Source organism: Cibotium barometz, chromosome 43, assembly GCF_041138505.1.
Source record: "Cibotium barometz isolate CiBa-2024 chromosome 43, ASM4113850v1, whole genome shotgun sequence".
Classification (NCBI taxonomy): domain Eukaryota; kingdom Viridiplantae; phylum Streptophyta; class Polypodiopsida; order Cyatheales; family Cibotiaceae; genus Cibotium; species Cibotium barometz.
Genome location: NC_141088.1, coordinates 30,340,153 through 30,359,439, shown reverse-complemented (window position 1 = coordinate 30,359,439; position 19,287 = coordinate 30,340,153). Strand labels below are relative to the sequence as shown.

At 37.3% G+C, this 19,287-nt stretch overlaps 1 protein-coding gene across 1 annotated transcript; it reads left to right on the top strand.

Annotated features, from left to right (window-relative positions):
• Nucleotides 1-624: 624 nt before the first annotated feature.
• On the top strand, nt 625-1,500 carry LOC147613799 (pathogenesis-related protein 1-like). The gene is made up of 2 exons (XM_086781310.1): nt 625-799; nt 1,307-1,500. The coding sequence occupies exons 1-2, from the start codon at nt 625-627 to the stop codon at nt 1,498-1,500; spliced, it is 369 nt and encodes a 122-aa protein (XP_086637436.1).
• Nucleotides 1,501-19,287: the final 17,787 nt, after the last annotated feature.

The window sequence follows — 19,287 nt, the reverse complement described above, 5'->3', positions numbered from 1 at the left end:
TCAGTTTTAGATTCGAAAAACAAGCCGTAAGGGCGTCTAGATGCATGCGCTAATAATGCATGTTGGTGTGTGTGACGTGTATGAACGTAGACAAACGAAAAGAAACAACCTTATAGAAAGAAGGTTTGCGTGATCAGGACAGAAATATGTATTTCCTCGCCATTCAAACCTTGATACGTGTCACTCTAGTGCTCAATGTTTTTCCTCGTCTCCAAATTTAATCTCCAAATCCAAAAAAGGTGGAACACATAAGAGAGAGATATATATTTCTCGTTTCGCTCTAGATTTGATAAACAAGAATCAAAGACGAAAGGGCGTCTAAATGCATCCTCCGCTAATACAGCTGCATGTCGCGCTCTAGATCCTATAGAAGGTGTTGGAAGCTCTGGCGTTGGAAGCAAGTTTTGCTTCTTGGAAGAAGAAGCGTGTCGTGGTCGAATTCATTTTGCACGTGGGATATATCCCAACAAATTTAAATGGAGTTGGAACTCTTCCAACCAATATAAAAGTAGGTGCAGTCTCTTGTTTAAGAAACACTAAGCATCAGCTTTTACAAGAAAAAAAGAGAAACACATTTCAAGGGTTGGCAAAGCAATCACCAACAAGCGCTAGCTAATTAGTAAAATGGCGATCGAGGTGTTCAGCGACAAGGTGGAGTTGAAGGTGTCGGCCAAACGGCTGTGGCGCGGGGCCTTCGAGGACGCCCACAACTGCCTGCCCAAGGCTCTGCCGCACGTGATCGCCGGCGTGGAGTACGCAGGCAGCGGCTTCCAGCCAGGCTCCGTGAGAAAGCAATTAGGTCTCTAATTCTTCAATAATTAAAATCAGCTCAATATTTAATTTGATGTGAACTTTTTGTTGCAAGAGTAAGCAATTAGCTCTCTAGTTGAACTTTTTGCAAAGCTCATATTCAGAGATTTAATATTCACATGATCACAAGATTTTTTGTGATAATAACACATGTGAACAAGTTATTCACATGTTCTCATGTTACCGTTCACAAAATAACAGGTCACTTGCCATTTGGGAACCCCTTAAAAGCTTGGCTACACATGGGAATAAGCTATTCACATGTTCTCATGTTACCATCTTCACATAATAGCAGGTCAGTGGCCACCTAAGAAGATTTTTTATGCCCGACAAAGATAATTTTTTTAGGCCCTTGTGAAAGCTTTGTGAATATAACATGTGATCACAAGATTTTTTGTGTTATTAACATATGTTATTAACATGTTCACATGTTCTCGTTTACGTCAGTGAAATCCCTGCTCATATTTGATACTGTTTTAATAATGCGCTCATGTAGGCCACGCTGAGCATATTGCGAGGGAGAAGCACCCGGAGCACCTGGTGCTGCACATCAAGGAGAAGCTGGAGGAGGTGGACCACCAGGCCCTCAAGCTGAAGGCGGAGGTGGTGGAAGGTGGCTTCGTGGGCATCCTCGTGAAGAAGTACAAGTACACCGTGCAGGTCAAGGAAGGGCCCCCACCCCGACACTAGCGTGGTGCACTGGTCCTTCGAATACGAGGCCCTCTCCGAGAAGCACCGCGCCCACGTCCCCACCGCCCTCAAGGAGGTGGTGTCCCTTAGCTACACGGGAGTGGAAGCCTACCTACTCGCCCACGACGACTACCCCAAGTGATCAAATCTTGGAGGCCATCATCGTACCAATAAGAACATGAACAAATGGAATTGAGTGGGAGTACCTTACTCGATCTAGATCTTCCTCTCGAGGGTTTTGGCCTTGCCGTTTGTATCTTGAGCAATATAAATAACATGATATGAACAACAAGATTGGTGGCAACTAGAATGCTTGGGTAGCCTTATCTTCTTGATTGCTTGCATGTGTGCATTGTCAACGATTTTAAAAGAACGTGTGTTTCTCCATTCACACATAAACATCTTGAAGCGCTTGAATGAAGATGGACACTGCAACCCATACCGTTTCTGTAACATGTCTTTTTCGTATGCATGTCTTTTTCAAGTTTATATGAACAACTTATAGAGATCAAAAAACGAGCATGACCATCAGGCCTATGATTATATTCGACATGAGAAATCGATGGATATTGACCGAGATCATAGAATACATCGCAAGGTAGATAATTCCAAATTAATTTACGACATTTGAATCTCAGTTACACCTCATTCATCAAGTCATACGATTTTCGTGCTCGTTTGTGTGAGTAAAGTATATATAAAAAAGCCATACATAAGGTATGGCGGGGAGTTGGCACAATCCTCCTCGAAATTTAATAAACATAGGAGAATGTGCCCTTCTCCTATATCCCAAATACCACTTTCGATATCGAAAGTGGACCAAAACACCTTCATTGTTGAAGGAGGCCATTAGTCCTACGTATGGATTCACGATACAAAACTCATTTTCAAAAGTGGTAATAAATTTGTAATTTTCTAATTTGCGAGGTACTTTTGAATCCCCATCGAACATCACAATAGACTTCAAGCTCATCGATTACGGATGTGAGTCTAGCATTGCTTCCAAGTATGCATTCAAATTCATGTTCATTCGAGCATTTCAAATATGCTCGCCCACGACGACTATGCCAAGTGATCAAATCTTGGAGGCCATCATCATACCAATAAGAACATGAACAAATGGGAGTACCTTACTCGATCTACATCTTCCTCTCGAGGGTTTTGGCCTTGCCCTTTGTATCTTGAGCAATATAAATAACATGATATGCACAACAAGATTGGTGGCAACTAGAATGCTTGGGTAGCCTTATCTTCTTGATTGCTTGCATGTGTGCATTATCAACGATTTTAAAAGAACGTGTGTTTCTCCATTCACACATAAACATCTTGAAGCGCTTGAATGAAGATGGACACTGCAACCCATACCGTTTCTGTAACCTGTCTTTTTCGTATGCGTGTCTTTTTCAAGTTTATATGAACAACTTATAGAGATCAAAAAACGAGCATGACCATCAGGCCTATGATTATATTCAAATTCATGTTCATTCGAGCATTTCAAATATGCTCGCCCACGATGACTATGCCAAGTGATCAAATCTTGAAGGCCATCATCGTACCAATAAGAACATGAACAAATGGGAGTACCTTACTCGATCTACATCTTCGTCTTGAGGGTTTTGGCCTTGCCGTTTTGTATCTTGAGCAATATAAATAACATGATATGCACAACAAGAGTGGTGGCAACTAGAATGCTTGGGTAGCCTTATCTTCTTGATTGCTTGCATGTGTGCATTGTCAACGATTTTAAAAGAACGTGTGTTTCTCCATTCACACATAAACATCTTGAAGCGCTTGAATGAAGATAGACACTGCAACCCATACTGTTTCTGTAACCTGTCTTTTTCGTATGCGGGTCTTTTTCAAGTTTATATGAACAATTTATAGAGATCAAAAAACAAGCAAGACCATCAGGCCTATGATTATATTCGACATGAGAAATTGATGGACATTGACAGAGATCATAGAAAACATCACAAGGTAGATAATTCCAAATTCATTTACCACATTTGAATCTCACTTACACGTCATTCATCAAGTCATACAATTTTCGTGCTCGTTTGTGTAAGTAAAGTATATATAAAAAAGCCATACATAAAGTATGGCGGGGAGTTGGCACAATCCTCCCCGAAATTTAATAAACATAGGAGAACGTGCCCTTCTCCTATTTCCCAAATACCACTTTCGATATCAAAAGTGGACCAAAACACCTTCACTGTGGAAGGAGACCATTAGTCCTACGTATGGATTCACGATACAAAACTCATTTTCAAATGTGGAAATGAATTTATAATTTTCTAATCTGCGAGGTACTTTTGAATCCCCATCGAACATCACAATAGACTTCAAGCTCATCGATTCCGGATGTGAGTCTAGCATTGCTTCCAAGTATGCATTCAAATTCATGTTCATTCGAGCATTTCAAATATGCTCGCCCACGACGACTATGCCAAGTGATCAAATCTTGGAGGCCATCATCGTACCAATAAGAACATGAACAAATGGGAGTACCTTACTCGATCTACATCTTCCTCTCGAGGGTTTTGGCCTTCCCGTTTGTATCTTAAGCAATATAAATAACATGATATGCACAACATAAATAACATGATATCCTCTCGAGGGTTTTGGCCTTCCCGTTTGTATCTTGAGCAATATAAATAACATGATATGCACAACAAGAGTGGTGGCAACTAGAATGCTTGGGTAGCCTTATCTTCTTGATTGCTTGCATGTGTGCATTGTCAACGATTTTAAAAGAACGTGTGTTTCTCCATTCACACATAAACATCTTGAAGCGCTTGAATGAAGATGGACACTCCAACCCATACTGTTTCTGTAACCTGTCTTTTTCGTATGCGTGTCTTTTTAAGTTTATATGAACAACTTATAGAGATCAAAAAACGAGCATGACCATCAGGCCTATAATTATATTCAAATTCATGTTCATTCGAGCATTTCAAATATGCTCGCCCACAACGACTATGCCAAGTGATCAAATCTTGGAGGCCATCATCATCACAATAAGAACATGAACAAATGGGAGTACCTTACTCGATCTACATCTTCCTCTCGAGGGTTTTGGCCTTGCCCTTTGTATCTTGAGCAATATAAATAACATGATATGCACAACAAGAGTGGTGGCAACTAGAATGCTTGGGTAGCCTTATCTTCTTGATTGCTTGCATGTGTGCATTGTCAACGATTTTAAAAGAACGTGTGTTTCTCCATTCACACATAAACATCTTGAAGCGGTTGAATGAAGATGGACACTGAAACCCATACCGTTTCTGTAACCTGTCTTTTTCGTATGCGTGTCTTTTTCAAGTTTATATGAACAACTTATAGAGATCAAAAAACGAGCATGACCATCAGGCCTATGATTATATTCAAATTTATGTTCGTTCGAGCATTTCAAATATGCTCGCCCACGACGACTATGCCAAGTGATCAAATCTTGGAGGCCATCATTGTACCAATAAGAACATGAACAAATGGGAGTACCTTACTCGATCTACATCTTCCTCTCGAGGGTTTTGGCCTTGCCGTTTGTATCTTGAGCAATATAAATAACATGATATGCACAACAAGAGTGGTGGCAACTAGAATGCTTGGGTAGCCTTATCTTCTTGATTGCTTGCATGTGTGCATTGTCAATGATTTTAAAAGAACGTGTGTTTCTCCATTCACACATAAACATCTTGAAGCGCTTGAATGAAGATGGACACTGCAACCCATACCGTTTCTGTAACCTGTCTTTTTCGTATGCGTGTCTTTTTCAAGTTTATATGAACAACTTATAGAGATCAAAAAACGAGCATGACCATCAGGCCTATGATTATATTCAAATTCATGTTCATTCGAGCATTTCAAATATGCTCGCCCACGACGACTATGCCAAGTGATCAAATCTTGGAGGCCATCATCGTACCAATAAGAACATGAACAAATGGGAGTACCTTACTCGATCTACATCTTCCTCTCGAGGGTTTTGGCCTTGCCGTTTGTATCTTGAGCAATATAAATAACATGATATGCACAACAAGAGTGGTGGCAACTAAAATGCTTGGGTAGCCTTATCTTCTTGATTGCTTGCATGTGTGCATTGTTAACGATTTTAAAAGAACGTGTGTTTCTCCATTCACACATAAACATCTTGAAGCGCTTGGATGAAGATAGACATTGCAACCCATACCGTTTCTGTAACCTATCTTTTTCGTATGCGTGTCTTTTTCAAGATTATATGAACAACTTATAGAGATCAAAAAACGAGCATGACCATGAGGCCTATGATTATATTCGACATGAGAAATCGATGGACATTGACAAAGATCATAGAATACATCGCAAGGTAGATAATTCCAAATTCATTTACCACATTTGAGTCTCAGTTACACGTCATTCATCAAGTCATACGATTTTCATGCTCGTTTGTGTGAGTAAAGTATATATAAAAAAGCCATACATAAAGTATGGCGGGGAGTTGGCACAATCCTCCCTAAAATTTAATAAACATAGGAGAACGTGTCCTTCTCCTATTTCCCAAATACCACTTTCCATATCAAAAGTGGACCAAAACACCTTCACTGTGGAAGGAGGCCATTAGTCCTACGTATGGATTCATGATACAAAACTCATTTTCAAATGTGGTAATGAATTTATAATTTTCTAATTTGCGAGGTACTTTTGAATGCCCATCGAACATCACAATACACTTCAAGCTCATCGATTCGAGATGTGAGTCTAGCATTGCTTCCAAGTATGCATTCGAATTCATGTTCATTTGAGCATTTCAAATATGCTCGCCCACGACGACTATGCCAAGTGATCAAATCTTGGAGGCCATCATCATACCAATAAGAACATGAACAAATGGGAGTACCTTACTCGATCTACATCTTCCTCTCGAGGGTTTTGGCCTTGCCGTTTGTATCTTGAGCAATATAAATAACATGATATGCACAACAAGAGTGGTGGCAACTAGAATGCTTGGGTAGCCTTATCTTCTTGATTGCTTGCATGTGTGGATTGTCAACGATTTTAAAAGAACGTGTGTTTCTCCATTCACACATAAACATCTTGAAGCGCTTGAATGAAGATAGACACTGCAACCCATACCGTTTCTGTAACTTGTCTTTTTTGTATGCGTGTCTTTTTCAAGTTTATATGAACAACTTATAGAGATCAAAAAATGAGCATGACCATCAGGCCTATAATTATATTCAAATTAATGTTCATTTGAGCATTTGAAATATGCTCGCCCACGACGACTATGCCAAATGATCAAATCTTGGAGGCCATCATCGTACCAATAAGAACATGAACAAATGGGAGTACCTTACTCGATCTACATCCTCCTCTCGAGGGTTTTGGCCTTGCCGTTTGTATCTTGAGCAATATAAATAACATGATATGCACAACAAGAGTGGTGGCAACTAGAATGCTTGGGTAGCCTTATCTTCTTGATTGCTTGTTAATCGTAACTATTTGTATCCCATGAATCCCTTAATCCATCCCAACCGGCCCATGGGTTAGCCAACCACTGTATTGGTGGGATTCCTTTATAAAAAGTTGGTTATGTTTTGACCAGGTATTGAGGAAAAGAGTTCCCAGGCCCCCTAGCCGGCGCCTCAAGAAAAATTCAAGGTAGTCATACCACTTACATACCCAATATAAAATTACCATTTTAACATATTCAGTTGTCCTTAAAACAATCTTTCAATGAAACCATAGTATTACTTATCATAATCCTCCAAAATATTGAGTCCATTGTTTTACAAAAATATATCATCCGGACTCTCCCTTGAAGACCAGTTGGTCAACCAACGAGATCCAATATCAAAATTCAATTCATAAAAGTAATTCCTTCCAGTTCGTCCATATCTTTCTCGACGTACGCATAGGTGTCCTAGCAATTGCAAGCTCGTGCAACACCTGGTCAGAACCCTCTAGGATCCTGCTTAGGTGTCCTAGCACTTCACTCAGGGACCACTTCGTCGGTCCTCACCCATCGTATACCAGAAGCGTACCATTTAAACCAAGCTGAGGCTTGTCAAGACCTCGACAGCCTTTGCCCACGAGGGACGTCCCTCGACGACGCCCTGCCAACGAGTCTCTCCTTAGTTAAATCACAAACCAAATGTTTCCTCCAGCATTTTGGCATAAAACAGTCCTTTAAAAAAAACAAAGGTTCTATGCAAGTAGAATTCCCAGTTTGAGTTTGATTCACAAAACCCTTTTTGCCACAATGAGGATTTTCTTAATGAGAATCATGGATCTTACATCAGGGTAATCTACCCATCATTTGACTTCCAACTTGATTCTTCGTGATTTTGGTTAAAGGAAAACTACTCTAATTCAACGGTAGTCTATTCTTTGTGTCAAGATCTGGAATTGGTCACGAGGTTTTTGCTTGATTCAGATTCGAGAGATGGGCAATTAATTTACTATCCGCCATTCTCACGGTCGTGGTTGAGAACCAAAAATTATTTGGTTTACTTCTTTGATTCCTAAGAATTTTCTTCAGATGAATTAACAGAACTTCTAATCGTAAGAAAAATTCTAACTTTATGAGTTTCTTTCCATCCTAACCACAATAGAATTTAAAAAAATAGTTCTATACGAGAGTATCGGGATTTTATAAAAATACTATTCTTCCACTAATCCAATTTTGGGTATATATCAATTTGTTGATTTATCCTCATATAAATATCTTAAAATATCCTTTTCACCAATTTAATCATCGACATTAGTATACCCTAATTTTCTATGTGGAATTATGGTGAAAATTCCTCTTTTATCTCATCAAAATTATATTAGACCTTTTTTCTACTTAAATACCATGAAAACTCCTCTTTTTTGAAATTAAATAAAAATCCAAAAAATTCTCTTTTAGCATTTAATTGATTGAGTATCGAATGTGATGGGAATTCCTCTTTTAACATTTAAATTCTTCTGCATAAAAATTAAATTTATCAAAAATTTCTCTTTTCTCTTAATTAAATAATTATGCATAAATACACAAAATTATTCTTTTATGAATATGACAAAAAATATTATTTTTGCTTAAAATTTCTAAACCTACAATATGGTAGGAATTCCTCTTTTAGTATTATGCATAAAAATAAGATATGTATTCTTTTCTGAAAAATTTACCATAGCTTCATTGCTATTACTCATATATTCTTAATTTTTTCTAAAAGAATAAAAACTTGTAATGAAAATATGATAGAAGTTCTTCTTTTAAGCTTAAATTTAAACTATGTATTCATATCATAATTTTACCCATAAATACAAGTATAATTATGATTATTCCCCTTTGATTAAGCTAATTTAAACATTCCTCTTTTCCCAATTTGTTAGGATAATTTTTTCTCATTTAGAATGAGTTAAAGTAATTTATATCTACTCATAAACAATCTAAAAAAGAAATAACCATTATTTTTACTAATTTTTTTCTCATTTAGAATGAGTTAAAGTAATTTATATCTACTCATAAACAATCTGAAAAAGAAATAACCATTATTTTTACTAATACAAAATCATGAAAATATCAATTCTTAATCTCTAGCTCATCAAGCCTAGAGTTTAGTTTTGAAATAAGAGATTATCATTGAGAAACATTCTTTTGCTAAAGATTTAGCCATAAAGATGACTACTCTTTTAAAGAGAGAGATTTACTTAAGGAAAGTATTACAAATAAGTATAAAGATTAACTTAATTCTAATTAGACATTAAGAATCTTATGGAAAGCTTGATTTAAATAAAAACAATCATTTTGAAAGCTTCTCAAGCTTGAGAGTGGTTGAGAAGAAGAAAGTCATTGAGATAATTGAAAAAAAAAACCATAAACATTAATCTTACCTCTAAGTTTGGCTTGATTCTTGATTAGCAGTTGAGCCCCCAACCAATCAATTGGTCACCCAGAGGAGAAGAGAAAACTTCAAGAGTTGTTGCGGAGAGAGAGAAGCTCCAAGCTCCCCAAAAGAGAAGAGGTAAATTAAGGGATAATAAAAATATGCTTATTTTAAGATAATACTAGCATGGTTTAGCTCAAAGATGAGAATACACAGGAACAAGGGTCCATTTATAGGTGAGGGAGGCCACTAACCAAGTCCAACTGGGTTCTAGAGCTTTCCAGCTTTAGTTTGACTCAATTTGGACAAGATTTAGACCAGTTTGGCTCCTTTTTTGATCCAGTTTGATCTAGGAGAGAGGAGAGAGAAAAATATCACATTTTTTTGAATTAAAAAACCCAATAAATGATGAAGAAAAAGGCACCTACTTGATGTGGCTTTCCTTCTTACTGAGGTGTCAAAAATGCATCATTTCTTCTAAATATCTCCTTTTTTTTTACTAATATCTCCTAATTTTTAACTAATAAACCTTCTACTCAGTCGACTCTTCATCTTATGTGAGCATTTACTCAGTTTTGGGTATTTTCTTTTATTCTTTGGATTTATCTCATCCCAACACTTGGATTAAGCCTATTGGCCCATAGGAACCTTAATTGGACCATAATTCAAATTTTTTTAAAATGTGGACCCTTAGGCTAAGGCCTTTAATAGACATATTTAATTGATTCCTAATGCATATTGGAGAATTTATTTTGAACTTATGTTTCAGAAAAATATATCTTGGATATTAGGAGAGTTTTTTAGTCCAATAATATCTCAATTCTGAATTATCTTTCTCTAGAATATTTCCTCTCTCTAGTCCTAAACAATGGAAAATAATATTTTCTTGCATTCTTAAATAGGGGATGATTACAGGGGATTGAGGTAAAAGCTTATTCATTATTCAGGCTAAGGAGGAATCTTACATCCTCTCCCACTTGAAAAACGGGAGATGTGCTCATCTCGCAAAGTGGGGGTAATCTTTTACCAACTCTTCTTCTTTCTCCCAACTGGCGTCTTCTAGAGGGAAGAACTTCCACTTGAATAAAAACTCTCTGAGGACTGTGCTCCTGAGAACCTTCTCCCGCACGTCAAGGATTTCATCAAGTTGGAGTACCATCTGGCCTTGAGTCAGAGAAATCAATTGTTCATCATCAAGCACATGACTCGGACTGGGTACATACTTCTTAAGCAAACTAACATGGAATATATTATGTACCTTGAGATGGGGAAATCAATTGTCCATCATCAAGCACATGACTCGGACTGGGTACATACTTCTTAAGCAAACTAGCATGGAATATATTATGTACCTTGAGATGGGGAGGTAAAAGAAATTTATAAGCTAAATCTCCTACTTTCTTTATAACAGCATACGGTCCACAGTATCTGGGAGAGATTTACGTGTACTTCCCTAAAGATAAGGAACTTCTTTTGGGTCGTACTCGAATGAAGACCATATCTGATTCTTCAAATACTCTCTCTGATCTCTTTTTATTAGCATAATGCTTTTGCCTATCCTACTGGGCAGCCTTTATATCTTTACGGATTGATTGCATTTGCTGATCCATGTCATCAAGCATCTGTTTGGACATCTCAACCCTAATTAATGGGTCGGCGGACCAAGTTAATGGTGTAAGGCAATCTTGTCCATACAAAGCTTTGAAAGGGCTCATCCTGATGCTTTGATGATAGGAAGCATTGTAAGCAAACTCAACCAAGTGCAAATGGCTTAACCACTTCCTAGGTTCCCTGCCACCCACAACATGACCGAAGGATATCTTCTATTACCTGATTCACTCTTTCAGTCTGGCCATCTGTCTAGGGGTGATAGGCTGTATTGAGATCCAAGAAAGTTCCAATTGCTTCGAAGAATGCAATCCAGAATTTCGATATGAACTTAGGATCTCCGTCACTTACTATCCTCCTGGGTAAGCCATGCACTCGGAAGATCTCCTTGAGGAAAACTCTGGCAACATCCACTGCGGTGTAGGTTTCTTTTACTGGAATCAGATGAGCAACTTTGGTTAGTCTATTAACTACCACAAAAATGTAAATTGATTGCACTGAAGGTAGTCCAGTGACAAAATCCATACTGATTCGTTCCCACTTTATCTGTGGAATGTCTCTAGGGGCTGAAACTTTCCTAGCATCTTGACTCTCTGACACAATAAGCATTGCCACATATAATCAAGTACATCCTTTTTTATTCCTGGCCAGAAGAAGCTTTTCGTCAGACATGTAGGTTTTTATAAACCCTAGTTGTCCAGCTATTGGGCTATCATGGGCTTCTCTCAGAATCTTACCCTTTATTTCCACATCATTGGGAATGCATAACCAATTATTATAATACATGCATCCTTCATCCAATTTGTTCCCAAGAACTCGACTCATTTCCTAAGGAGTCTTGCTTTCTTGCATATTAGAAGGGTAGCAATAGGGGCAAAGAATTTGTCATGCATGATTCCTCTCCCTTGCTTTACTGATCACTGGATTTGACACCAAGTAATTGCAAGCAAGGAGGCTTTTCTACTGAGCGCATCTGCTACCACATTTTCTTTCCCTAGCCGAAACTTAATTTCAAAATCCAATTCTTGTAGGGTCTGCATCCATCTCCTTTGACGCATGTTGAGATCCCTTTAGGTGAAGATCCACTTTTGACTTTGATGATATGTCATCAAGGTGAACCTCTATCCCAAAAGATAATGTCTCCACAACTTCAGTGTGAGAGCCCTCCGCCCCCTCCGCACACCGGACTCCCGGTAGCTGACCAGTGGAAGCAGCCCCCTCATGCGCGGGGCATGGTTTTGTTGAAATATACAAGTGAATAGGGTGTGTGTGCGGGAACAAGCCCTTGATTAGAGGTTGTAAAAGAGAATGAGTAAATGTGAAAGAACCTGTGAAAAGGTGAGAAGAATCTACCAAGACAGAATAAAGGGTAGCATGAGAAGATTTAGGAAGTGTGGAGATATTCTAGGAAGTGTGGAGAGAATCAAGGAGAAATCAGTGGGATTTGATGCTTGGATGTAAACTCTATAAATTGAGGCATTGGCCTAATGAGAATTTGCTGGTTTTGGATTATCCATGTCTACATTAAGTTATTTGCTAATTACTCACTAATTATATCTTAAGTTATTTGCTAATTACTCACTAATTATGTCTTAAGTTATTTGCTAATTACTCACTAATTATGTCTTAAGTTATTTGCTAATTACTCACTAATTACGTCTTAATTATTTACTAATCACTTTATTAATGATGTTGATTCTAGTATTTGATCCACCATAGCTCATCACATTGCTCTAATTTCAACATGGTATCAGAGCCATGCCTAGAATCCATCATTTTGTGAACTCATTATCTTGCTAATTATTTTGCTAATTAAGATTAGTAGAAAATTATAATTCTCCCTCTTTTTTCAACTAGCCTCTTCACCCCCAGCCGCATACTTTGTTTTTTGCACACAAAATAGTGGATTTATTTGATAATCAGGATTAATCAATGCTAATCACTGTATTTTGGTGCAATTGAGGGTTCAAATTAACCATTAGGTATCTGATATAGATCCCTATAACTTCAGATTGCAATTCAGAGTTGGTTTGATACACAAACCATCCCATACAAATTGGTTACCCTTGATTTAATGTAATTTCTGGTAAAATTGTGCTGATAAATTTGTGATAATCATCATTTTGCATTTAACCCTTGGTTAATGCCTGTAAATCTAACTCAAATTCAAGATTATTCACAACCAGAGTTGCATTTGGGAATGTGCATAAGAATGAATGCTATATGCATTATGTATTGGGCACATTACATCAGTGTAAATATGGGATTAGACACTGCCCTTGGGTTTGCATTGCATAATGACACAAGATAAACATCAAAAACCCAAAGGACTGTCAGCAAAACATTTAAACATGCTACTCACATGGAGCAAGAAGACCTGACGGACAAGCTCATGGCCCCAGCCATGAAAGAAGAAGAATATTTCTTTCCAAGAAGAGGATCCACACCAAGAAGATCTAAAGGAAGACATGGACGCATGAAGAGAAGCTACCACAAGAAGACTGAAGGAAAAGGAAGACATGGATGTGTGAAGAGAAGCTACCACAAGAAGACTGAAAGAAGAGATGGACGCGTGGAGAGAAGCTGCCGCCCACGACAAGAAGACTGAAGACAAGACAAGATGTGAGGCTCCAAAGAGTGAGGAGCCATGTGAAAATCTCAGAGAGAGAGAGAGAGAGAGAGAGACCCTACAACCCAATGTAACCTGTCCCAACAAAGTAAAACCACCTCTGAGCCACCGATGATGTAGGCCACGTGGTAAATAGATGTATGTGTGAGCACTTTAGTCAAGGTCGCGGGCACTTGTAGTAAGCCTTGGACACATAGAGAGAGAGAGTGTCAAGGACTATGAGATTAGGGACTCGAGGCACTCGTCCTCGCAGGCTATCAAGTAAGAGAGAAACTTGGTATAGGGTCCAAGTGTGCTAAGATAACTTGAGGGGAGGTGTAGACACTAGTCGCGGACTCTCAAGTAAGGAGGGAAACTTAGTATAGGGTCTAGGTGTTCTAGGAGTATTCACTTGAGGGGAGGTGTTGAAATATACAAGTGAATAGGGTGTGTGCGGGAACAAGCCCTTGGTTAGAGGCTGTAAAAGAGAATGAGTAAATGTGAAAGAACTTGTGAAAAGGTGAGAAGAATCTACTAGGAGAGAATAAAGGGTAGCATGAGAAGATTTAGGAAGTGTAGAGATATTATGGGAAGTGTGGAGAGAATCAAGGAGAAATCAGTGGGAATTGATGCTTGGATGTAAACTCTATAAATTGAGGCATTGGCCTAATGAGAATTTGCTGGTTTTTGATTATCCATGCCTACATTAAGTTATTTGCTAATTACTCACTAATATCCATGCCCACATTAAGTTATTTGTTAATTACTCACTAATTATGTCTTAATTATTTGCTAATCACTTTGTTAATGATGTTCGTTCTAGTATTTGATCCACCATAGCTCATCACATTGCTCTAATTTCAACAATTTTCTCACTCAGGGCCTCGCCCATGAATGTCTGGGCACGAGACTAGGCTGGTGGCAATTCGAAAACCGAAACCGAGAAAATTTCCCATGGTCGGAAAGCGAGGATGATTCCACCTTTTTGACTTTTCTTAATGAATTTTTCTAAAGAGATCATATCTAAACTATCCTTCACCTGAATAAACCAGATCGAAGGAAACTATCACTGATATAATTTGATCATCTGATCAATTTCAACGCTTTTTTCCTGATCAAGATCAGGCACAGCCATTGATCCACTCAATTGAGAAATTTATCAAGGAATTAACTAACTACTCGAATCCTAGCATAATCCTAAGATTTTTCAGTTTGATTATTAAAACTCCACTGATTCCAGCCTAACCCCATCCGGCCCATGGGTTAGCCACCACCCTACCACTGGAATCGGTAGAACCAAACAAGTACTCACCCACCCATAATTGAAATGCCTTTCTTAACTTTAGTTTTAGAAAACAAATACGCACACACTCCTCTTTAAAACTTTAATATAAAAATAATCCATTGACAAAACAGATATGGTCACAGATTTCATAATTCAAAATTTCCATTCAATCCCTTGTTTCACAAAAACAGTATCACTCTGGACTCTTCGTTGGGACCAGAGTGGTACTGTTTTTGTTTCACAAAAACAGTAGTGGTACTGTTTTTGTTTCACAAAAACAGTATCACTCTGGACTCTTCGTTGGGACCAGTTGGTCAGCAACGAGATCTAGTAACAGATTACAATAATCATTTCGTCAACATTCATATATATATCTTTCACGACATACGCATGGGTGTCCTAAGCACCGCGAGCCTGTGCATCTCCTGGTCAGAACCCTCTAGGATCCTCCTTAGGTATCGTGGTACTTCCCTCAGGGACCGCTTCGTTGACCCTCGCCCATCGTACCGGAAGCACACCATTTTACACCATACCCAGGCTGGTCAAGGTTTTTGCCGCGTGAGCTGTCCTCGACAAACACTCCCCGCGAGCTGTTGCAACCGAACTTCCCTTAGATAGACACATATGCCAAATGCTCCCTCCAGCATTCTAGCGTAAGATAGTTCTTTAAGAAAAACAGGGTTTCTAACTTTATCCTCAGATCAAAATCAAAATCTTAATTTAGTTTCAGATTCGGTGAGTGTTTTGAGTGCATTTTTCCTCAACAACTGGGCACATCGTCATTGATTGAAACTGACAAAGGAATAAGATCTTGGTTAATAGTCTGAATCAGAGTTTGGGTCTGGAAAGGTTCTTCCTAAACTATCTTTCATGAAAGGTAATATTTCAATTTCTCTTTTTCTAAAATTCGTTAGTTGAATATTTGCTTACAGATCTCTAAACTAAACATGAATTTCCTATGAGAAATAAAATAATCATTTATCTCGATCTCTGAGTTCGATAATTTTATTGAATTTTCTCATTACCATCGGAGTGAGTGTGAAACGGTAGAATTTCCTCTCACAGATTATCTACTTATTCATTTTTCCAATTTTTACGAAAATTAAATAGAGGATTAAGAGAACCCTTATTTAATTATAAAAATTCTATATGCATCTATTTATGCATAAAATCTAATTCTAATGAAAGTCACACTTTTATTATCATAAAAATCATTTATGATGAAAATCACTCTTTTAATATGAAAGAATTTCTTTTATGCATCCATTTATGCATAAAATTCATTTATGATGAAAATCATACTTTTAATATATAAAAAATATCTTTTATGCATCCATATATGCATAAAAATCATTTATGATGAAAATCACACTTTTAATATAAAAAATATCTTTTATGCGTCCATTTATGCATAAAAATCATTTATGATGAAAATAACACTTTTAATACAAAAAAATATCTTGTATGCATATGTTTATGCATACAAAGCATTTATGATGAAAATCACACTTTTAATACAAAAAAATATCTTTTATGCATATGTTTATGCATACAAATCATTTATGATGAAAATCACACTTTTAATATAAAAAAATATCTTTTATGCATCCATTTATGCATAAAAATCATTTATGATGAAAATCACTCTTTTAATATAAAAGAATTTCTTTTATGCATAAAAATCATTTATGATGAAAATCACTCTTTTAATATAAAAGAATTTCTTTTATGCATCCATTTATGCATGAAAATCATTTATGATGAAAATCACACTTTTAATATTTAAAAAATATCTTTTATGCATATGTTTATGCATACAATTCATTTATGATGAAAATCACACTTTTAATATAAAAAAATATCTTTTATGCACCCATTTATGCATAAAAATCATTTATGATGAAAATCACTCTTTTATTATAAAAAAATATCTTTTATGCATACAAATCTTTTATGATGAAAATCACACTTTTAATATAAAAATATCTTTTATGCATACAAATCATTTATAATGAAAATAACACTTTTATAATCAAGATAAAAATTTCAATATGCTCCCTTCTATGCATAGAATTTAATTCTAAAGAAAGTAACACTTTTTTAATAAAATATTTTTAGTATGCATTTTTCTATACCTAAGATTAAAAATAACACTTTAAGAATACATATACGATGGTAATTACTCTTTTTGAATAAAAAAAGTAAAACTTATTTTTCACAATTTTAAAAAATTTTGCAATAACCTCCTTTGTATGGCTGACCATTTTTCAATTTTTAACTCTCTAAAATTAATTAGAAGTTCACCAAGAGTATTTAAATCATTCTAATGTAAACATTTTCTACTTATCAAAGAGAAACAAAGCAGCTTGGCTCCAGAATCACTGCCTCAGTCGTAATCGTATAAAGAAGTGAAACTGCAAAGAAGACATACCATGGTACACACGATTCATTACACAAAGAGGTGCTGTAATTCTATTTCTCGGGATAAAGCGGCTAAAACGTCTAAAAAATCGGCATGAAGTTCTGAAGTTCCTGGGTGAATGATCACAGAGCTGAACATGCTGAACAAGCCCTAGTCTTATCAGAATCATGGCCAAGGAAATATTTTGCCTGAGCCTTAGACACTGACTGGTACTGATATTAATACACCGTCCTCCACATAACCACATATACCGACGTCGCTCAAGAGGATCAAGAAAGTAAAGACTCTCAAAATGGCGAGCGAGTCTCACTCTGCTGATTCAGGTCGTAGCAGAGTTGATGAGGTGATCAAATGCAAAAGCTATCATATCCTGACTCTGAGAGAGTCCAGGAATTCCAGATAGGTTCGGGGTATCCATCTATAACTTTCCAATTCAATTTATAAGTTTTCAATTTTTGAAGTTCATTCACATAATATTAACAAGTGAAAACATTTCTTTCCCAAATTTCTATTAAAAATCTAGGCAATTTCTGCTAATGTTTCTTAAATTTACAACAGCGCTCTGATACCCAACTGTGAGATCCCTCTGCCCCCTCCGCGCATCGGGGACTCCCGGTAGCTAACAATGGAAGCAGTCCCCTCATGCGCGGGGCACGGTTTCTCACTCGGGGCCTCGCCCATGAATGTCCGGGCACGAGACTAGGCTGGTGGTCACTCCGAAAACCAAAACTGGGAAAATTTTCCATGCCCGGAAAGTGGGGACGATTCCACATTTTTGACTTTTCTTATCGAATTTTTCTAAGGAGATCACATCTAAAGTATTCTTCACCTGAATATACCAGATAGAAGGAAACTATCACTGATATAATTTGATCATCTGAGCAATTTCAATGCTTTTTTCCTGATCAAGATCAGGCACTGCCGTTGATCCACTCAATTGAGAAATTTATCAGGGAATTAACTAACTACTCGAATCCTAGCGTAATCCTAAGATTTTTCAGTTTGATAATTAAAACTCCACTGATTCCAGCCTAACCCCACCCGGCCCATGGGTTAGCCACCACCCTACAACTGGAATCGGTAGAACCAAACAAGTACTCGCCCACCCATAATTGAAATGCCTTTCTTAACTTTAGCTTTAGAAAAGAGATACGCACACACTCTTCTTTAAAACTTTAATATAAAAATAATCCATTGACAAAATAGATATGGTCACAGATTTCATAATTCAAAATTTCCATTCAATCCCTTGTTTCACAAAAACAGTACCACTCTGGACTCTCAGTTGGTACCTCGGGGGGGTCACTCTATGTAGAATATCCCTATCGCGTGCGTTCAAGGCCTATATTTTAAATCCCTTATCTGTGAATTTTTTAATCCATATAATATCCCCTTTTCTTTATGAATCTATAATTTTTTTTGAAAAAATTTTAAATCATACCCTTATGTAAATATATTTCTATAAGTTTCATAAATTTAAAATATTGTTCTGTTGAACTCTCGTGATATTCACATTTTTTTGTGAGTGACCCCCCCGAGGTTGGTACCAACTGGTCAGCAACGAGATCCAGTAATGGATTACAATAATCATTTCGTCAACATTCATATATATATCTTCCACGACATACGCATGGGTGTCCTAAGCACCGCGAGCCCATGCATCGCCTGGTTAGAACCCTCCAGGATCCTCCTTAGGTGTCGTGGTACTTCACTCAGGGACCGCTTCGTTGACCCTCGCCCATCGTACCTGAAGCACACCATTTTACACCACACCCAGGCTGGTCAAGACCTGGGTAGGTTTTTACCGCGTGAGCTGTCCCTTGAACACTCCCCGCCAGCTGTTGCAACCGAACTTACCTTAGATAAACACATATGGCAAATGCTCCCTCCAGCATTCTGGCGTAAGACAGTCCTTTAAGAAAAACAAGGTTTCTAACTTGATCCTCAGATCAAAATCAAAATCTTAATTTAGTTTCAGATTTAGTGGGTGTTTTGAGTGCATTTTTCCTAAACT

Coding starts and splice junctions, on each gene's coding strand:
- LOC147613799 (XM_086781310.1), top strand. CDS start 625: ATGGCGATCGAGGTGTTCAGCGACAAGGTGGAGTTGAAGGTGTCGGCC. Junction 800..1,306: donor CTCCGTGAGAAAGCAATTAG/GTCTCTAATTCT, acceptor GCGCTCATGTAG/GCCACGCTGAGCATATTGCG.